This window comes from Pogoniulus pusillus, chromosome 15, assembly GCF_015220805.1.
Source record: "Pogoniulus pusillus isolate bPogPus1 chromosome 15, bPogPus1.pri, whole genome shotgun sequence".
NCBI lineage: Eukaryota > Metazoa > Chordata > Aves > Piciformes > Lybiidae > Pogoniulus > Pogoniulus pusillus.
Genome location: NC_087278.1, coordinates 21,881,582 through 21,896,561, shown reverse-complemented (window position 1 = coordinate 21,896,561; position 14,980 = coordinate 21,881,582). Strand labels below are relative to the sequence as shown.

At 46.1% G+C, this 14,980-nt stretch overlaps 1 protein-coding gene across 2 annotated transcripts in view; it reads left to right on the top strand.

Annotated features, from left to right (window-relative positions):
* DCP1B (decapping mRNA 1B) overlaps positions 1 to 14,980 on the top strand; it is a 71,658-nt gene that overhangs the window by 3,673 nt on the left and 53,005 nt on the right. For both annotated transcript variants that reach the window (XM_064155721.1, XM_064155722.1), the window contains exon 3: positions 3,410 to 3,537. In XM_064155721.1, the coding sequence (XP_064011791.1) occupies positions 3,410 to 3,537 (128 nt within the window). The remainder of the gene's footprint in view (positions 1 to 3,409; positions 3,538 to 14,980) is intronic.

Genomic DNA, 14,980 nt, shown 5'->3' with positions numbered 1-14,980 from the left:
GTTTTAAAACTCCAGGACACATAACCTGGCACTTCTGGCATTTGCAGTCCATCACTGTTGTTTATTCTTCGCTGAGGAAGTTTCCATTTGCAGCAGACATTGCTGCCCTGCCTGCCCTGTAGGCAACGGCACGGAGCAGGCTGTGAGCTCTGAGTAAGGTAGTGCATTGCCCCCTCCCAGCAGTTTTCACTTTCATTTCCTGTGGCTTGAAAGAAACTTATAAAGTATCAAGGGCAAAGCATTGCTTACAGGCCTTAGGATGGTGACTGCTGGTGTTGTCTTTGTGGCTTCTCAGTGCTGTTGGGGCAATGTAAAGTGATCTTTGCAAATGCTGAGGAACAGTCAAATAATGAGACTTCCAACTGGGTAACACCAGTGGAAATGGAATGATTTTTTGTTTATGTCAATCACTGACTATGGCAAACAAGAATTCTTATTAAGGGTTCCACTTTTGTTTCATTTTCTGTAGTCCCTAATCCTACATGCAGGTTGCTATGCTTTGGGTTTCATAGAACCATAGAATCAACCAGGTTGGAAGAGACCTCCAAGATCATCCAGTCCAACCTAGCACCCAGCCTTAGCCAGTCAACCAGACCATGGCACTAAGTGCCCCATCCAGTCTTTTCTTGAGCACCTCCAGGCACAGCAACTCCACCACCTCCCTGGGGAGCCCATTCCAATGCCAATCACCCTCTCTGCCAACAATTTCCTCCTAACATCCAGCCTAGACCTCCCCCAGCACAACTTGAGACTGTGTCATGTATGCCCATGAATAATTACCAAAGATGGCACTTTCCCCAAATGTTTAGACTTCATCTTTTCCTTTATTGCCATACTGGGTTTGAAAGTAATATCTACCTTCAGGGTTGTGATAGGTTTAGCAGCTCACATTAACAAAAATTAGCTAAGTTGCTTGAAATGTGACTCCCATGAATGAGCATAATGCTTTAGGAGCATAAAAATGTAAAACAGTTTGGAAGGGACATTTAAAGGTCATCTAACCCCACCGCTGCGAGCCAGAAAGGGATCTGGGGGTGCTGATAGATACCTGCCTGAACAGGAGCCAGCAGTGTGCCCAGGTGGCCAAGAGAGCCAGTGGCATCCTGGCCTGCATCAGGAATAGTGTAGTCAGCAGGAGCAGGGAGGCCATTCTGCCCCTGTACTCTGCACTGGTTAAACCACACCTTGAGTGCTGTGTTCAGTTCTGGGCCCCCCAGTTTAGGAGGGACATTGAGATGCTTGAGCATGTCCAGAGAAGGGCGACAAGGCTGGGGAGAGGCCTTGAGCACAGCCCTACGAGGAGAGGCTGAGGGAGCTGGGATTGGTTAGCCTGGAGAAGAGGAGGCTCAGGGGTGACCTTATTGCTGTCTACAACTACCTGAGGGGGTGGTTGTGGCCAGGAGGAGGTTGCTCTCTTCTCTCAGGTGGCCAGCACCAGAACAAGAGGACACAGCCTCAGGCTGCGCCAGGGGAGATTTAGGCTGGAGGTGAGGAGAAAGTTCTTCACTGAGAGAGTCATTGGACACTGGAATGGGCTGCCCGGGGAGGTGGTGGAGTCGCCGTCCCTGGAGCTGTTCAAGGCAGGGTTGGACGTGGCACTTGGTGCCATGGTCTAGCCTTGAGCTCTGTGGTAAAGGGTTGGACTTGATGATCTATGAGGTCTCTTCCAACCTTGGTGATACTGTGATCTTTCACTTCCTCAAGTTGCTTAAAGCCCTGCTCAGTCTGACCTTGAACACTGCTAATTTCAGGGCATCCACAGGAAACCACTTCCAGTGTCTCACCACCTTCACTTTTATTCTTTAGGTGCTATGAGAAGTTCTGTCTAGGATGATTGTTACTGTCTGCTATGGCTAACCTGAGTATTAAATATTACAGTTGCTCTGGCCTATGACTGAATTGCTCTGATTGCTGTTTTCTACTCCAGCAAGGAGCTATAGCATCGTTAATGGCTGGATAACATGATGTTGGTGGTCTGGGACAAAGTGGTGTTTGGCAATGTTTTGCATGTTCAGAAATTGTCATGCATGGTATTATGATAATGCTGTGACTAAATCATTGGCACTCAAGTGTTGCTACCACAGATGTGGCACACTTTCTGTACAGAGAGAGTAGTGTGAGACCTGTGGTGCTTCTGGTATATCTCATACATAATGCAGGGTTTGACATAATGAACAGGTTGCACAAACCACTGCAAAAGTTATTTCCTTGGCAACAAAATTAGATCTTTGTAGTATCTCTTTCTCCTGTGGTATCTATTTTCTGCTGTGACTAAATCATTGGCACTCAAGTGGTATCTCTTTCTGCTGTGGTGTCATCTCTTTCTGCTGTGGTGTCATCTCTTTCTGCTGTGGTAGTATCTCCTGCTGTGGTGTCATCTCTTTTGTGCTGTGGTGTCATCTCTTTTGTGCTGTGGTGTCATCTCTTTTGTGCTGTGGTAGTATCTCCTGCTGTGGTGTCACCTCTTTTGTGCTGTGGTGTCACCTCTTTCTGCTGTGACTAAATCATTTGCACTCAAGTTGTACTACCACAGATGTGGCACACTCTCTGTACAGAGAGAGTAGTGTGAGACCTGTGGTGCTTCTGGTATATCTCATACATAATGCAGGGATTTGACATAATGAAAGGGTTGCACAAACCACTGCAAAAGTTACTTCCTTGGCAACAAAATTAGATCGCTGTAGTATCTCCTTCTGCTGTAGTATCTCCTTCTGCTGTAGTATCTCCTTCTGCTGTAGTATCTCCTTCTGCTGTATGTAGTATCTCCTTCTGCTGTATGTAGTATCTCCTTCTGCTGTATGTAGTATCTCCTTCTGCTGTAGTATCTCCTTCTGCTGTAGTATCTCCTTCTGCTGTAGTATCTCCTTCTGCTGTAGTATCTCCTTCTGCTGTAGTATCTCCTTCTGCTGTAGTATCTCCTTCTGCTGTAGTATCTCCTTCTGCTGTGGTGTAATTTCTTTTCTGCTGTGACTAAATCATTGGCACTCAAGTGGTGCTACCACAGATGTGGCACACTCTATACAGAGAGAGTATTGTGAGACCTGTGGTGCTTCTGGTATATCTCATACATAATGCAGGGATTTGACATAATGAAAGGGTTGCACAAACCACTGCAAAAGTTATTTCCTTGGCAACAAAATTAGATCTTTGTAGCATCTCTCTCTCTCTCTACTGTAGCATCTCTCTCTCTCTCTACTGTAGCATCTCTCTCTCTCTCTACTGTAGCATCTCTCTCTCTCTCTACTGTAGCATCTCTCTCTCTCTCTACTGTAGCATCTCTCTCTCTCTCTACTGTAGCATCTCTCTCTCTCTCTACTGTAGCATCTCTCTCTCTCTCTACTGTAGCATCTCTTTTCTGCAGTTTCTTTTTTCTCTTGATTTGATGTGGTCTCTGCTTTGTACTTTTCAGATCGGCTTCTCCAAGGCATGGCTTCACAATCATGAACAGGCTGAGCATGGAAAATCGAACAGAACCTATTACTAAGGACCTTGATTTCCAACTGCAGGACCCTTTTCTACTGTACAGAAATGCCAGATGTAAGTATGTAGTATATTGGGTTAAATGGTGAAGAATCAGCTTGTCTTCAGACTCTGTTCTTGGTTAGGACAGTCCAAATGATTAGGCTGCACCTTTCAGGGCCTGAAACTAGCTGGTTAACAGCTGCAGTTGAAAGAAGACATTTTGCTTTTTGATGTGCTGGACAAGTCACTCAGTGCTTCCCAAAGCATTAGAATGTGCTTAAGAGCAATCTCCTTGAGCCACAGCTCAAGTATGTCCAATTTTGAGCACCTCAATACAAGAGAGACATTAAGGTGCTGGAGCCAATGCAGAGGAGGGCAAGGAAGTTGTGAAGGACCTGGAGAGTAAGTCTTATGGAGAGTGGCTGATGGAGCTGGAGATGGTTAGTCTGAAAAAGAGGAGGCTGAGGGGAGACCTCACCCCTGTCTAGAGCTACCTGAAAGGAGGCTGTGGAAAGGTTGGTGCTGGTCTCTTCTCACAGGTAACTAGTGACAGAACAAGAGGGAACAGCCTCAAGCTGCAGAAGAGCAGGGTTAGACTGGACATGAAGAAATTTTTTGTCCTGGAAAGAGTGATCAGGCATTGGAATATGCTGCCCAGGGAGGTGGAGTCACCAACCCTGGGTGTGTTTAAAGGTCATTCAGATGTGGTGCTTGGGGATATGGTTTAAGGGTGAACTTTGCAGAGCAGGGTTAGTGGTTGGACTTGGTGATCCCGAGGGGTTTTTTCAACCTGAATGTTTCCATGATTCTCTGTCAATATTTGTAGCCTTGTTTTTCCTTCATGAAAATAGACAAATGCAGCCAATTCAACCCCTGGTTTCTGCTCCAGCTCCAGATTATTGTCATTATAGCAAGTTGGAAAGCAGGTTGCTTCTCAGCTACTGGGAGTAACTCTTAACAACATAGTGTTGAGCCTAATTAGGGAGGTTATTCTTCTCCTGTACTCAACACTGGTCAGGCCACACCTTGAGTGCTGTGTCCCATTCTGGGCCCCTCAATTCAAGAGAGATGTTGAGGTGCTGGAAGGTGTCCAGAGAAGGGCAAAAAAGCTGATGAGGGGCCTGGAGCACAGCCCTGTGAGGAGAGGCTGAGGGAGCTGGGAGTGTGCAGCCTGCAGAAGAGGAGGCTCAGGGCAGACCTCATTGCTGTCTACAACTCCCTGAAGGGAGGCTGTAGCCAGGTGGGGTTGGTCTCTTCTGCCAGGCAAGCAGCAACAGAACAAGGGGACACAGTCTCAAGTTGTGCTGGGGGAGGTCTAGGCTGGATGTTAGGAGGAAGTTGTTGGCAGAGAGAGTGATTGGCATTGGAATGGGCTGCCCAGGGAGGTGGTGGAGTCGCCGTGCCTGGAGGTGTTGAAGCAATGCCAGGATGAGGCACTTGGTGCCATGGGCTGGTTGACTGGCTAGGGCTGGGTGCTAGGTTGGACTGGATGATCTTGGAGGTCTCTTCCAACCTGCTTGATTCTATGATTCTAATTTTAACCCTGGTGAAAGACAAAAGTTATTTCTTTGGGCTCTGTGTTTATATTGCATGATAATCTTTGTAGGAGAATTAGCAAGTGTCAGGCAAACACAGAAAGAAGTGGAAGAGGTGAGAAAGCTGTATCTGACATGCCTTTTCTGAGTGTTACAACATGCAGTCAGAGGAGGATGAGCACTTATGAATGCACAGTTTCTATCTGCACTTAAAAGCAGAGCTGTTGATCTTGATGCAGGAAAACAAATTGCAAATGTGTTTTATAGGAAGTGAGATGCAGGAATGTTCCTTCTGGATGCAGGCAAACCAGAGAAAACTCATGGTGTACCAAGTAGCCCATTCTGATAATCTGCTAGACTCATTTGGAGTTGCAAAGTGTCTCAAGAGGGAATCCTGTTGTTCACACACACACACTGTGGGGGAGAAATAATAGAGGAAAAAAAGAAACATTTTAAATAACATAAATGAAATTTCTGTGTTTGAGAGTGTTTGATAGGCTGACAAAGAATTGGAATTCTCAGAAAAGATGAATGTAGGTGAAGCTGGTGAGGGGCCTGGAGCACAGCCCTGTGAGGAGAGGCTAAGGGAGCTGGGGGTGTGCAGCCTGCAGAAGAGGAGGCTCAGGACAGACCTCATTGCTGTCTACAACTACCTGAAGGGAGGCTGTAACCAGGTGGGGTTGGTCTTTTCTCCCAGGCAAGCAGCAACAGAAGAAGGAGACACAGTCTGGAGTTGTGCCAGGGGAGGTCTAGGCTGGATGTTAGGAGGAAGTTGTTGGCAGAGAGAATGATTGGCATTGGAATGGGCTGCCCTGGGAGGTGGTGGAGGCACTGTGCCTGGAGGTGTTGAAGCAAAGCCTGGCTGGGGCACTTAGTGCCATGGTCTGGTTGATTGGCCAGGGCTGGGTGCTAGGTTGGAGTAGATGAGCTTGGAGGTCTCTTCCAACCTGGTTGATTCTATGAAAGAGTAATTACAAATTGTCATAACTGTGCTGACATGAGGAAAGGGTCTTCAGTTTGCTGCATGGGAACTGTGATTTATTTGGTGTTTTACTAGAAACATGAGGAGCTTTTTGGGGGGAAGTTCTAAGTCACTGTTCACTAAGATGTCAGAAGTGTAGATTTGCAGGGTGTGGTGAGACACTGGCACAGGTTGCCCAGGGAGGTTGTGGATGCTCCCTTCCTGGAGGTGTTCAAGGGTACATTGAATGAGCAACCTGTTCTAGTTTGAAATGTCCCTTCATATGGCAGGGAATTGGAACTGGATGATCTTTGAGGTCCCATCCAGCCTAAACTATTCTCATTCAGTGATCCAGCATACATCTCTATACATCTGATCATAGAATCATAGAATTAAGCAGGTTGGAAGAGACCTCCAAGATCATCCAGTCCAACCTAGCACCCAGCCCTGGCCAATCAACCAGACCACGGCACCAAGCGCCTCATCCAGGCTTTGTTTGAACACCTCCAGGCACAGCAACTCCACCACCTCCCTGGGCAGCCCATTCCAATGCCAATCACTCTCTCTGCCCACAACTTCCTCCTAATGTCCAGCCTAGACCTCCCCTGCCACAACTTGAGACTGTGTCCCCTTGTTCTATTGCTGCTTGCCTGGGAGAAGAGCCCAATCCCACCTGGCTACAGCCTCTCTTCAGTATCACAGTATCACCAAGGTTGGAAGAGACCTCATATATCATCAAGTCCAACCCTTTACCACAGAGCTCAAGGCTAGACCATGGCACCAAGTGCTGTAGACAGCAATGAGGTCACCCCAACACACAGTAGCAATCAGTTATGAGTAAATTATTATAGTTGATCAGAGGTAAAAAGGGAAAACAAAGTTATTTTAACCAACACTTCTCAGTTACTGATTTCATTTGAAGTATCTCATATTAATCAGCGTAGAGTCCTAAGCACCAGGACCTAAACATTTGCTCTCACAATAAATATCACCAAAATTAAGGAAGAAGAAGTCCTATTTATGTAGTTAAGAACCCAGGATATGTTTTAAATCCTCAAAATCATCACAGGATCTAAACAAAACCAGAACTGCTCTCTTGTTCTCAGAAAGCAAGTGTCAAAAGTTGCAGTTAACTACCTAACTTTAAAGACCAAGCTGGAAATACCTATTCTGGTCTGTAAACCTTCTGCTTCTTGCTGGACAAGATTCCTGCAGTCCTCAAAAGCTGTAATTTGTGCTCCCCTCCTGGATGTGATATGAATAACCCTAGGTCTAGCCAAACTAAACTTCTCTGTGGATCAGTGCAAGCATTAATTGGCAAGGATCCCAAATCCAACCTGGAAAGTCCTGGGATTAAACTGCAAGTGTCTGCAACGTGGTGTTTAGACAGTACTGTGACTTCAGAAGACCAAGATCAAAGGCAGAAATATGAAACACCCCCCCCCAAAAAAAAGTAAGCTCAAAATATTATTTCTCTTCTCTTAAGCATTCTTGAAATGTGTATTTATTGTGTAGAGCTTTGGAAAGTCTCTTCTGTCCCAGTCACATCTTGGATGTGAAGCAATCTTTACCAAACCATCCCTGCAACACTCCAAACTGTTGGGAGGACTTGTCCAGTACACAAAGTACCTTCTTTTGCTGCCAAGAGCATTTATTTTAGACCGTGTGATACAAGCAATCACACAGATAGTCAGGTGTACTAAAAGGAGGTTGGTTTCAACAGACATTCAGACCACCAGAAGAAATCAAACACTGGGCAGGACTTCTTTATTCCTCCAGGCACTGGATATTGTATTTTTCTGCAGCTGACACTGTCTCAAACCCAAGTGTAAGTGTGGTTGTATGGAAATTCAAACATGCCAACTGGAAAAGCAGAGGAAGCACTGCTTCTTTAGTTATATCTAATAAGAAGATGTGCACAAAGTACCCCAGAGTAAAAGAAAAGGTTGGAAAAGGATAACTCATTTCTACATTCTCCTTAAGTATTACTGCCAAGCTGTACACAGCTGTTACTAAGTGTCCCTTGTTAGGACTGGAAACAGGAGTTGAAAATAATGCTCTAAGATTAGGGCTCAAAAAGCCCAGCTTGGGATGAAAACTGCATTTGATGAAGAAGGAGTTTTTAAAAGGAATTATAAATACAACTTGTATGGAATCACAGAATGGTCTGGGTGGGAAGGGACCCAGGTCATTGAGACACAGAATGGTTTAGCTTGAAAGGGAACTCAAAGCTCATCCAGTTCCAACCCCACGCCATAGGCAGGGACACCTCCCACTAGAACAGGTTGCTCAAGGCCTCATCTAACCTGCCCTTGAACACCTCCAGGGAGGGAGCAGCCACAACCTCCCTGGGCCACCCATGCCAGTGTCTCACCAGCCTCACTGGAAAGAACTTCTTCCTAACATCCAGTTTAAATCTCCCCTCTGCCAGTTTAAACCCATTACTCCTCATCCTGTCATTACAAGACCTTGTCAATAGTCCTCCTGTAAGCCCCCTTCACATACTGGAGGGCCACTCCAAGGTCTGCTCAAACCCTTCTCCTCTCCAGGCTGCAGAGCCCCAAAATTCTCAGCCTGTCCTCACAGCAGACCTGCTGCAGCCCTCTGAGCATCTTAGTGAGCTCCTCTGGACTGGCTCCAACAGTTCTATGTCCTTCCTATGCTGGGAGCTCCATAACTGCCCACAGTACTCCAGGTAGAGTCTCAGGAGAGCAGAGTAAAGGGGGAGAATCCTCTCCCTTGAATTGTTTCTTGACTTGACTGATATATTATTTAATCACTGAATATTTATGGGCCACAGAGAGTTTGGTGAATATTAGGTTGCATATCTTAGAGCTGCCTTCACCTTGAGCATCCCAGCTATCAGGGAAAAAAGTACAGGATCCTACCTGTGCTAATTATGATGATCTGGTACAGGTTAATTGAGTGCTTTTAAGCTGTAGCAAGTGGAGAATGAAATGGTTTGACAGATCAGCAAGTATTCTGTTTCTAGCTAAATTCTATTCCTACTTGAGCATATAAGTTAGTTTCCATTTCTGTGCCACATCTGTAGTAAGGCCTTAGATCCTGTGATCCCTGAGGTTTGAAACCAAAGGAAGCTTCCTGGTCAGATGTGGCATATCCTGCTGAACTTTTCATAGAATCATAGACTCAACCAGGTTGGAAGAGACCTCCAAGATCATCCAGTCCAACGTAGCAACCAGCCCTATCCAGTCAACTAGACCATGGCACTAAGTGCCTCATCCAGGCTTTACTTCAACACCTCCAGGCACAGTGACTCCACCACCTCCCTGGGCAGCCCATTCCAATGCCAATCACTCTCTCTGCCAACAACTTCCTCCTAACATCCAGCCTAGACCTCCCCCAGCACAACTTGAGACTGTGTCCCCTTGTTCTGTTGCTGCTTGCCTGGGAGAAAAGACCAACCCCACCTGGCTACAGACTCCCTTCAAGGGAGTTGTAGACAGCAATGAAGTCTGCTCTGAGCCTCCTCTTCTGCAGGCTGCACACCCCCAGCTCCCTCAGCCTCTCCTCACAGGGCTGTGCTCCAGGCCCCTCACCAGCTTCACCTACATTCATCTTTTCTGAGAATTCCAATTCTTTGTCAGCCTATCAAACACTCTCAAACACAGAAATTTCATTTATGTTATTTAAAATGTTTCTTTTTTTCCTCTATTATTTCTACCCCACAGTGTGTGTGTGTGAACAGCAGGATACCCTCTTGAGACACTTTGCAACTCCAAATGAGTCTAGCAGATTATCAGAATGGGCTACTTGGTACACCACCTCCCTGGGCAACCTATTCCAATGCCAATCACTCTCTCTGCCAACAACTTCCTCCTAACATCCAGCCTAGACCTCCCCTGCCACAACTTGAGACTGTGTCACGTATTCTGCAATTTAATATTTTAAATCTCTTCTTTCTTCTGAAATTTGTTTTTATGTGAGAATGAAGCCAGTGTTTGGTGGTTAAATTTACTTGTGTTTGTATTTAGATTCAGACTTCTGCATGTTGACCAATAAATAACTATTTGATCAAATCCCCTCTCAGTCTTCTCAAGACTAAATAGCCTCAGGGCTCTCAGTCTCTCTTCCTAGGGGAGGTGCTCAAGTCCCCCTAGTCAAGCTCATGGCTTCTACTCCAGCTGCTAATAATTTTAACATGCTTAGAAAGTGGTAAAAATTGCTTCAGAATGTCAGGGAAAATACTGAAATGCCTCTAATAACAGAGATATTTATTTGCCTTTTAGTAATCAAACCATAAAGTACATCCATTTGTGTTTTAAATGTTCATGTTTTCTATCCCTCTCTAGTTTTCAAGGCTGCCTAAAAATCTTTAATGCTCACCTGTGAGATGATATAAAAATATTGAACTCAGTGGCATCACTAAACACTGTTTCACAGTTGGGTGTTGGAGGGAGATGCAGCAGTGCTGGCTCAGGGTGGGTGATTTGTAGGATTGGGAGTTCTGCTCTTGCTGCTAATTGTCCTGCCTGTTCTAGAGCATACAGCTCAATATACCTGGGTTTGAAATCTGTGTCTGAGCTCAGTGTGAGCCTGTGGGAGCAGACAATGATTTTTAACACAGGGAAAGGGGCAGGGTTAAAAAAAACACACAGGGAAAGTGTCAAAGAACAGAATTTCCTCTGGTCATTTGATAGAATCATAGAATCAGTCAGGGTTGGAAGGGACCACAAGGATTATCTAGTTCCAACCACCTGCCATGGGCAGGGACACCTTACCCTAGATCAGCCTGGCCAGAGCTTCACTCATAGGCTTGCTGAGATGTATAAAAACAAGAATACAAATATAAGTAAGCTGGTGGATGTGTGTCTGTCACAGTGGGTGCCTGGGCTTCTTCTCTGTAACTAATCCTTCTGCTTTCTAACCATCTCCAATCTCCAACCCCACCTTCCATGTAGGGCAGACTCTCTGTGCCCTACCCTAGATCAGGCTGCCCACAGCCTCAGCCAGCCTGGCCTTAAACACCTCCAGACATGAGGCCTCAACCACCTTCCTGAGCCATTCCAGGCTCTCACCACTCTCATGGTGAAAAAACTTCCTCCTCACATCCAGTCTGAACCTTCTAAATTCTTCTTTTCCCAACTCTTTATATATGTTTTTGGTGGAAATTGTGCATGTCAGCTGTTGAGGTCTTAAGATTAAGGTATTAAGTTTTGCTGTGCAAAATCATTTTGCTTGTCACCCGACCCAATTTAGCACAGATATTTCACTGAATCACAGAACTTTAGAGGTTGGAAAGGACCTGCACAGATCATCCAGTCCAACCCTCTGCCAAGGCAGGATCACCCAGGGTAGTTTGCACAGAAATGTATCCAGGCAGGTTTTAAAAGTCTCCAGAGATGGAGATCCACAACCTCTCTGGGCAGCCTGTTCCAGGGCTCCATCACCCTCACTATGAAGCAGTTTCTCTTCATGTTGAGGTGAAACCTTCTCTGTTCCAGTTTGTATCCGTTGCTCCTTGTCTTATTGCTGCTGACCAGCAAAAAGACATTGGCCCCCTCCACTTGACACCCACCCCTCAGATATCACAGTATCACAGTATCATCAGAGTTGGAAGAGACCTCACAGATCATCAAGTCCAACCCTTTACCACAGAGCTCAAGGCCAGACCATGGCACCAAGTGCCATGTCCAGTCCTGCCTTGAACAGCTCCAGGGACGGCGACTCCACCACCTCCCCGGGCAGCCCATTCCAGTGTCCAATGACTCTCTCAGGGAAGAACTTTCTCCTCACCTCCAGCCTAAATCTCCCCTGGTGTAGCCTGAGGCTGTGTCCTCTTGTTCTGGTGCTGGCCACCTGAGAGAAGAGAGCAACCTCCTCCTGGCCACAACCACCCCTCAGGTAGTTGTAGACAGCAATAAGGTCTGCCCTGAGCCTCCTCTTCTCCAGGCTAACCAATCCCAGCTCCCTCAGCCTCTCCTCGTAGGGCTGTGCTCAAGGCCTCTCCCCAGCCTCGTCGCCCTTCTCTGGACACGCTCAAGCATCTCAATGACCTTCTTAAATTGAGGGGCCCAGAACTGAACACAGTTCTCAAGGTGAGGTCTAACCAGTGCAGAGTACAGGGGCAGAATGACCTCCCTGCTCCTGCTGGCCACACCATTCCTGATGCAGGCCAGGATGCCACTGGCTCTCTTGGCCACCTGGGCACACTGCTGGCTCATGTTCAGGCGGGTATCAATCAGCACCCCCAGATCCCTTTCTGTCTGGCTGCTCTCCAGCCACTCTGACCCCAGCCTGTATCTCTGCATGGGGTTGTTGTGGCCAAAGTGCAGCACCTGGCACTTGGAGCTATTGAATGCCATCCCCTTGGACTCTGTATACATATCTGTATACATCTATTAGATCCCCTCTCAGCCTTCTCTTCTCCAGACAGCCCCAGAACTCTCAGTCTGTTTCCCTAGGGGAGATGCTCAAGCACCCCCAATCACCCTCGTGGCTCTCCGCTGGATTCTTTCCATCAGGTCTCTGTCTCTTTTGGACTGGGGGGAGCCCAGTTTCTATTTCTGTTCAGATTTTCCTAAAAGGATGATTTTGTTGTTTCTCCTTCACCTGTCCTACCCCAAGGTGAGTGTTTGGTACTAGTTGAACCAAGTAAAACAAATGATTTAGAACACTTTGCATTTGGAAAGTGGCTTTTTGCAATCGCAGTTGTGATGAGCGTGGCCCCATTTCGGCTCTGATGATGTCTTTCTGTTGTGTGATGAAGATGGCAACCAAAAAATGTAAGGTGGAGAAGTGCAGTAATCTTAATTTAGGTTTTTAGTTACATGGGAAGGCAGAGCCCAATCTGAAAGCCAGAGAAACTCTGTCATGTGAAAAGGAACAGGCCGAGGGGCTAAGATAACAAAGCTATGTAGTTTTCTGATGGTCGGAACTGTATCCCTGTCTGGACAAATGAGTCTGTATGAAAAGTACATGGGGTAGAATTAAAAGTACCTATCAAGGCTCCTGCAGTTTCTGTGTGGAATGGAAGGAGAATAGTGCTGAGTATCTCTGCTAGACACAGTGTTTGTTTCCCATTTATGGGTATCTGCATATAAGCAACATATTACTGCTGAGAGGGTACTGCCAGTGCTGGGAATTCCGGGCAGCTTTGCAAGATAAGATAGGCATATAATGCAGGAAAGCTGAAGAGTTCAAGTTGGAACAGATCATTTCTCTTTCTAAAGAGATTATTTTCATGTGACTACCTGTGTGCTCTCTACTTCATACACCTCTCCTTGGAGAGCACAAACGGGTTGATAGGAAGAGATGGGTGTAAATCTGTACGCGAATGCCTACGCATTCCTGCTGCCAATGAAAATGTTGGAGTTAGCTGTGTGGAAATCTGTTGTATAACCTTCTTTTTGGATTAGTCTCCTCACATGTGCACACAGGCATTTAATATTCCAAACTCCTGTGTGTTTTCAGCTTCTTAGCCTCTTAGGCTACAAAAGCCAACAGTCCAAACTCCTGTATGTTTTCAACTTCTTAGCCTCTTAGGCTACAAAAGCCAACAGTCCAAACTCCTGTATGTTTTCCACTTCTTAGCCTCTTAGCCTGCAAAAGCCAACAGTCCAAACTCCTGTATGTTTTCAACTTCTTAGCCTCTTAGGCTACAAAAGCCAACACTCAAAACTCCTGTATGTTTAAAACTTCTTATCCTCTTAGGCTGCAAAAGCCAACAGTCCAAACTTCTGTATGTTTTCAACTTCTTAGCCTCATAGTCTACAAAAGCCAACACTCCAAACTCCTGTATGTTTTCAACTTCCTAGCCTCTTAGGCTACAAAAGCCAACAGTCCAAACTCCTGTATGTTTTCAACTTCTTAGCCTGTTAGTCTGCAAAAGCCAACAGTCCAAACTCCTGTATGTTTTCAACTTCTTATCCTCTTAGTCTACAAAAGCCAACAGTCCAAACTCCTGTATGTTTTCCACTTCTTATCCTCTTAGTCTGCAAAAGCCAACAGTCCAAACTCCTGTATGTTTTCCACTTCTTAGCCTCTTAGTCTGCAAAAGCCAACAGTCCAAACTCCTGTATGTTTTCCACTTCTTAGCCTCTTAGTCTGCAAAAGCCAACAGTCCAAACTCCTGTATGTTTTCCACTTCTTAGCCTGCAAAAGGCACCATTTCTTTCTTGCTCCCTAATGCATGCTTTTTCACATAGGTTTTTTTCCCCTCTCCTGCCAAAGCGTTAGCAGGAAAGCAACATTCATTAGCTGCTCAGAAGATGGTATATTCCCAAGAGCAGCTGTCCATCTATCCATCTGTGCATCTCCACAGATTGGAGAATTAACCAGAGTCAGCTCAATCCCGTGGTAATACGATCACCCGTACAGAGCATCACAGCACCTTATCCCCAACCCTTAGCGTAGTGTATCCATTGCACAGACTGTCCCATTGAAACAGCAGATAGATACCAGTACAGTTCGCGTGCAGGCAACCAGGTGGTGTCTTACCTCCAGGTTTGATGTAGAAGCAGTTAAGCTGAGTTTCATGCACCAGCTTCCCCTTATACTTGGTCTCAGGTTCCCCTGGCTGGTGGCTGGGCAGCGGGTGGTAGGCTTGTCGAACAAAGGCTTGAAACATTTTCAGATTCCAAGGAGCACTGAAACAGCTGAACCTGAGGATGTGTTCTCTACACACTAAAGGTCAGAGTCTTTTGGTCAGTTGTTTCTCACTTCACAATTACTTCATGGAATAGCTTGGCACAGAAGTTAAAAAAACAGAACGAGGCTTTAAAGTAGTGACAACTTGGTCTATTTTCTAGCGCTTTGAAACCTCTGCAGTATCTCTTCCATTATCCTTCCTTGCCTTGCCCTTCGCTCCTAATCCTTTTGTTGTCCTCTGTGCCTTGTGCTCAGTCAGAGCCTCCTCCTCCCCCTGTGGTTTTTCAGGAAAACTTGGATTGAGAAGTGAAGATAATGGGCGCCATCCACCCGTCAGCTCATCACCTCACTGAGCCATGACACTCTCTGGTTTCTGTATATCAGCACTGGCTCCTCTGATAATATCCCTCTG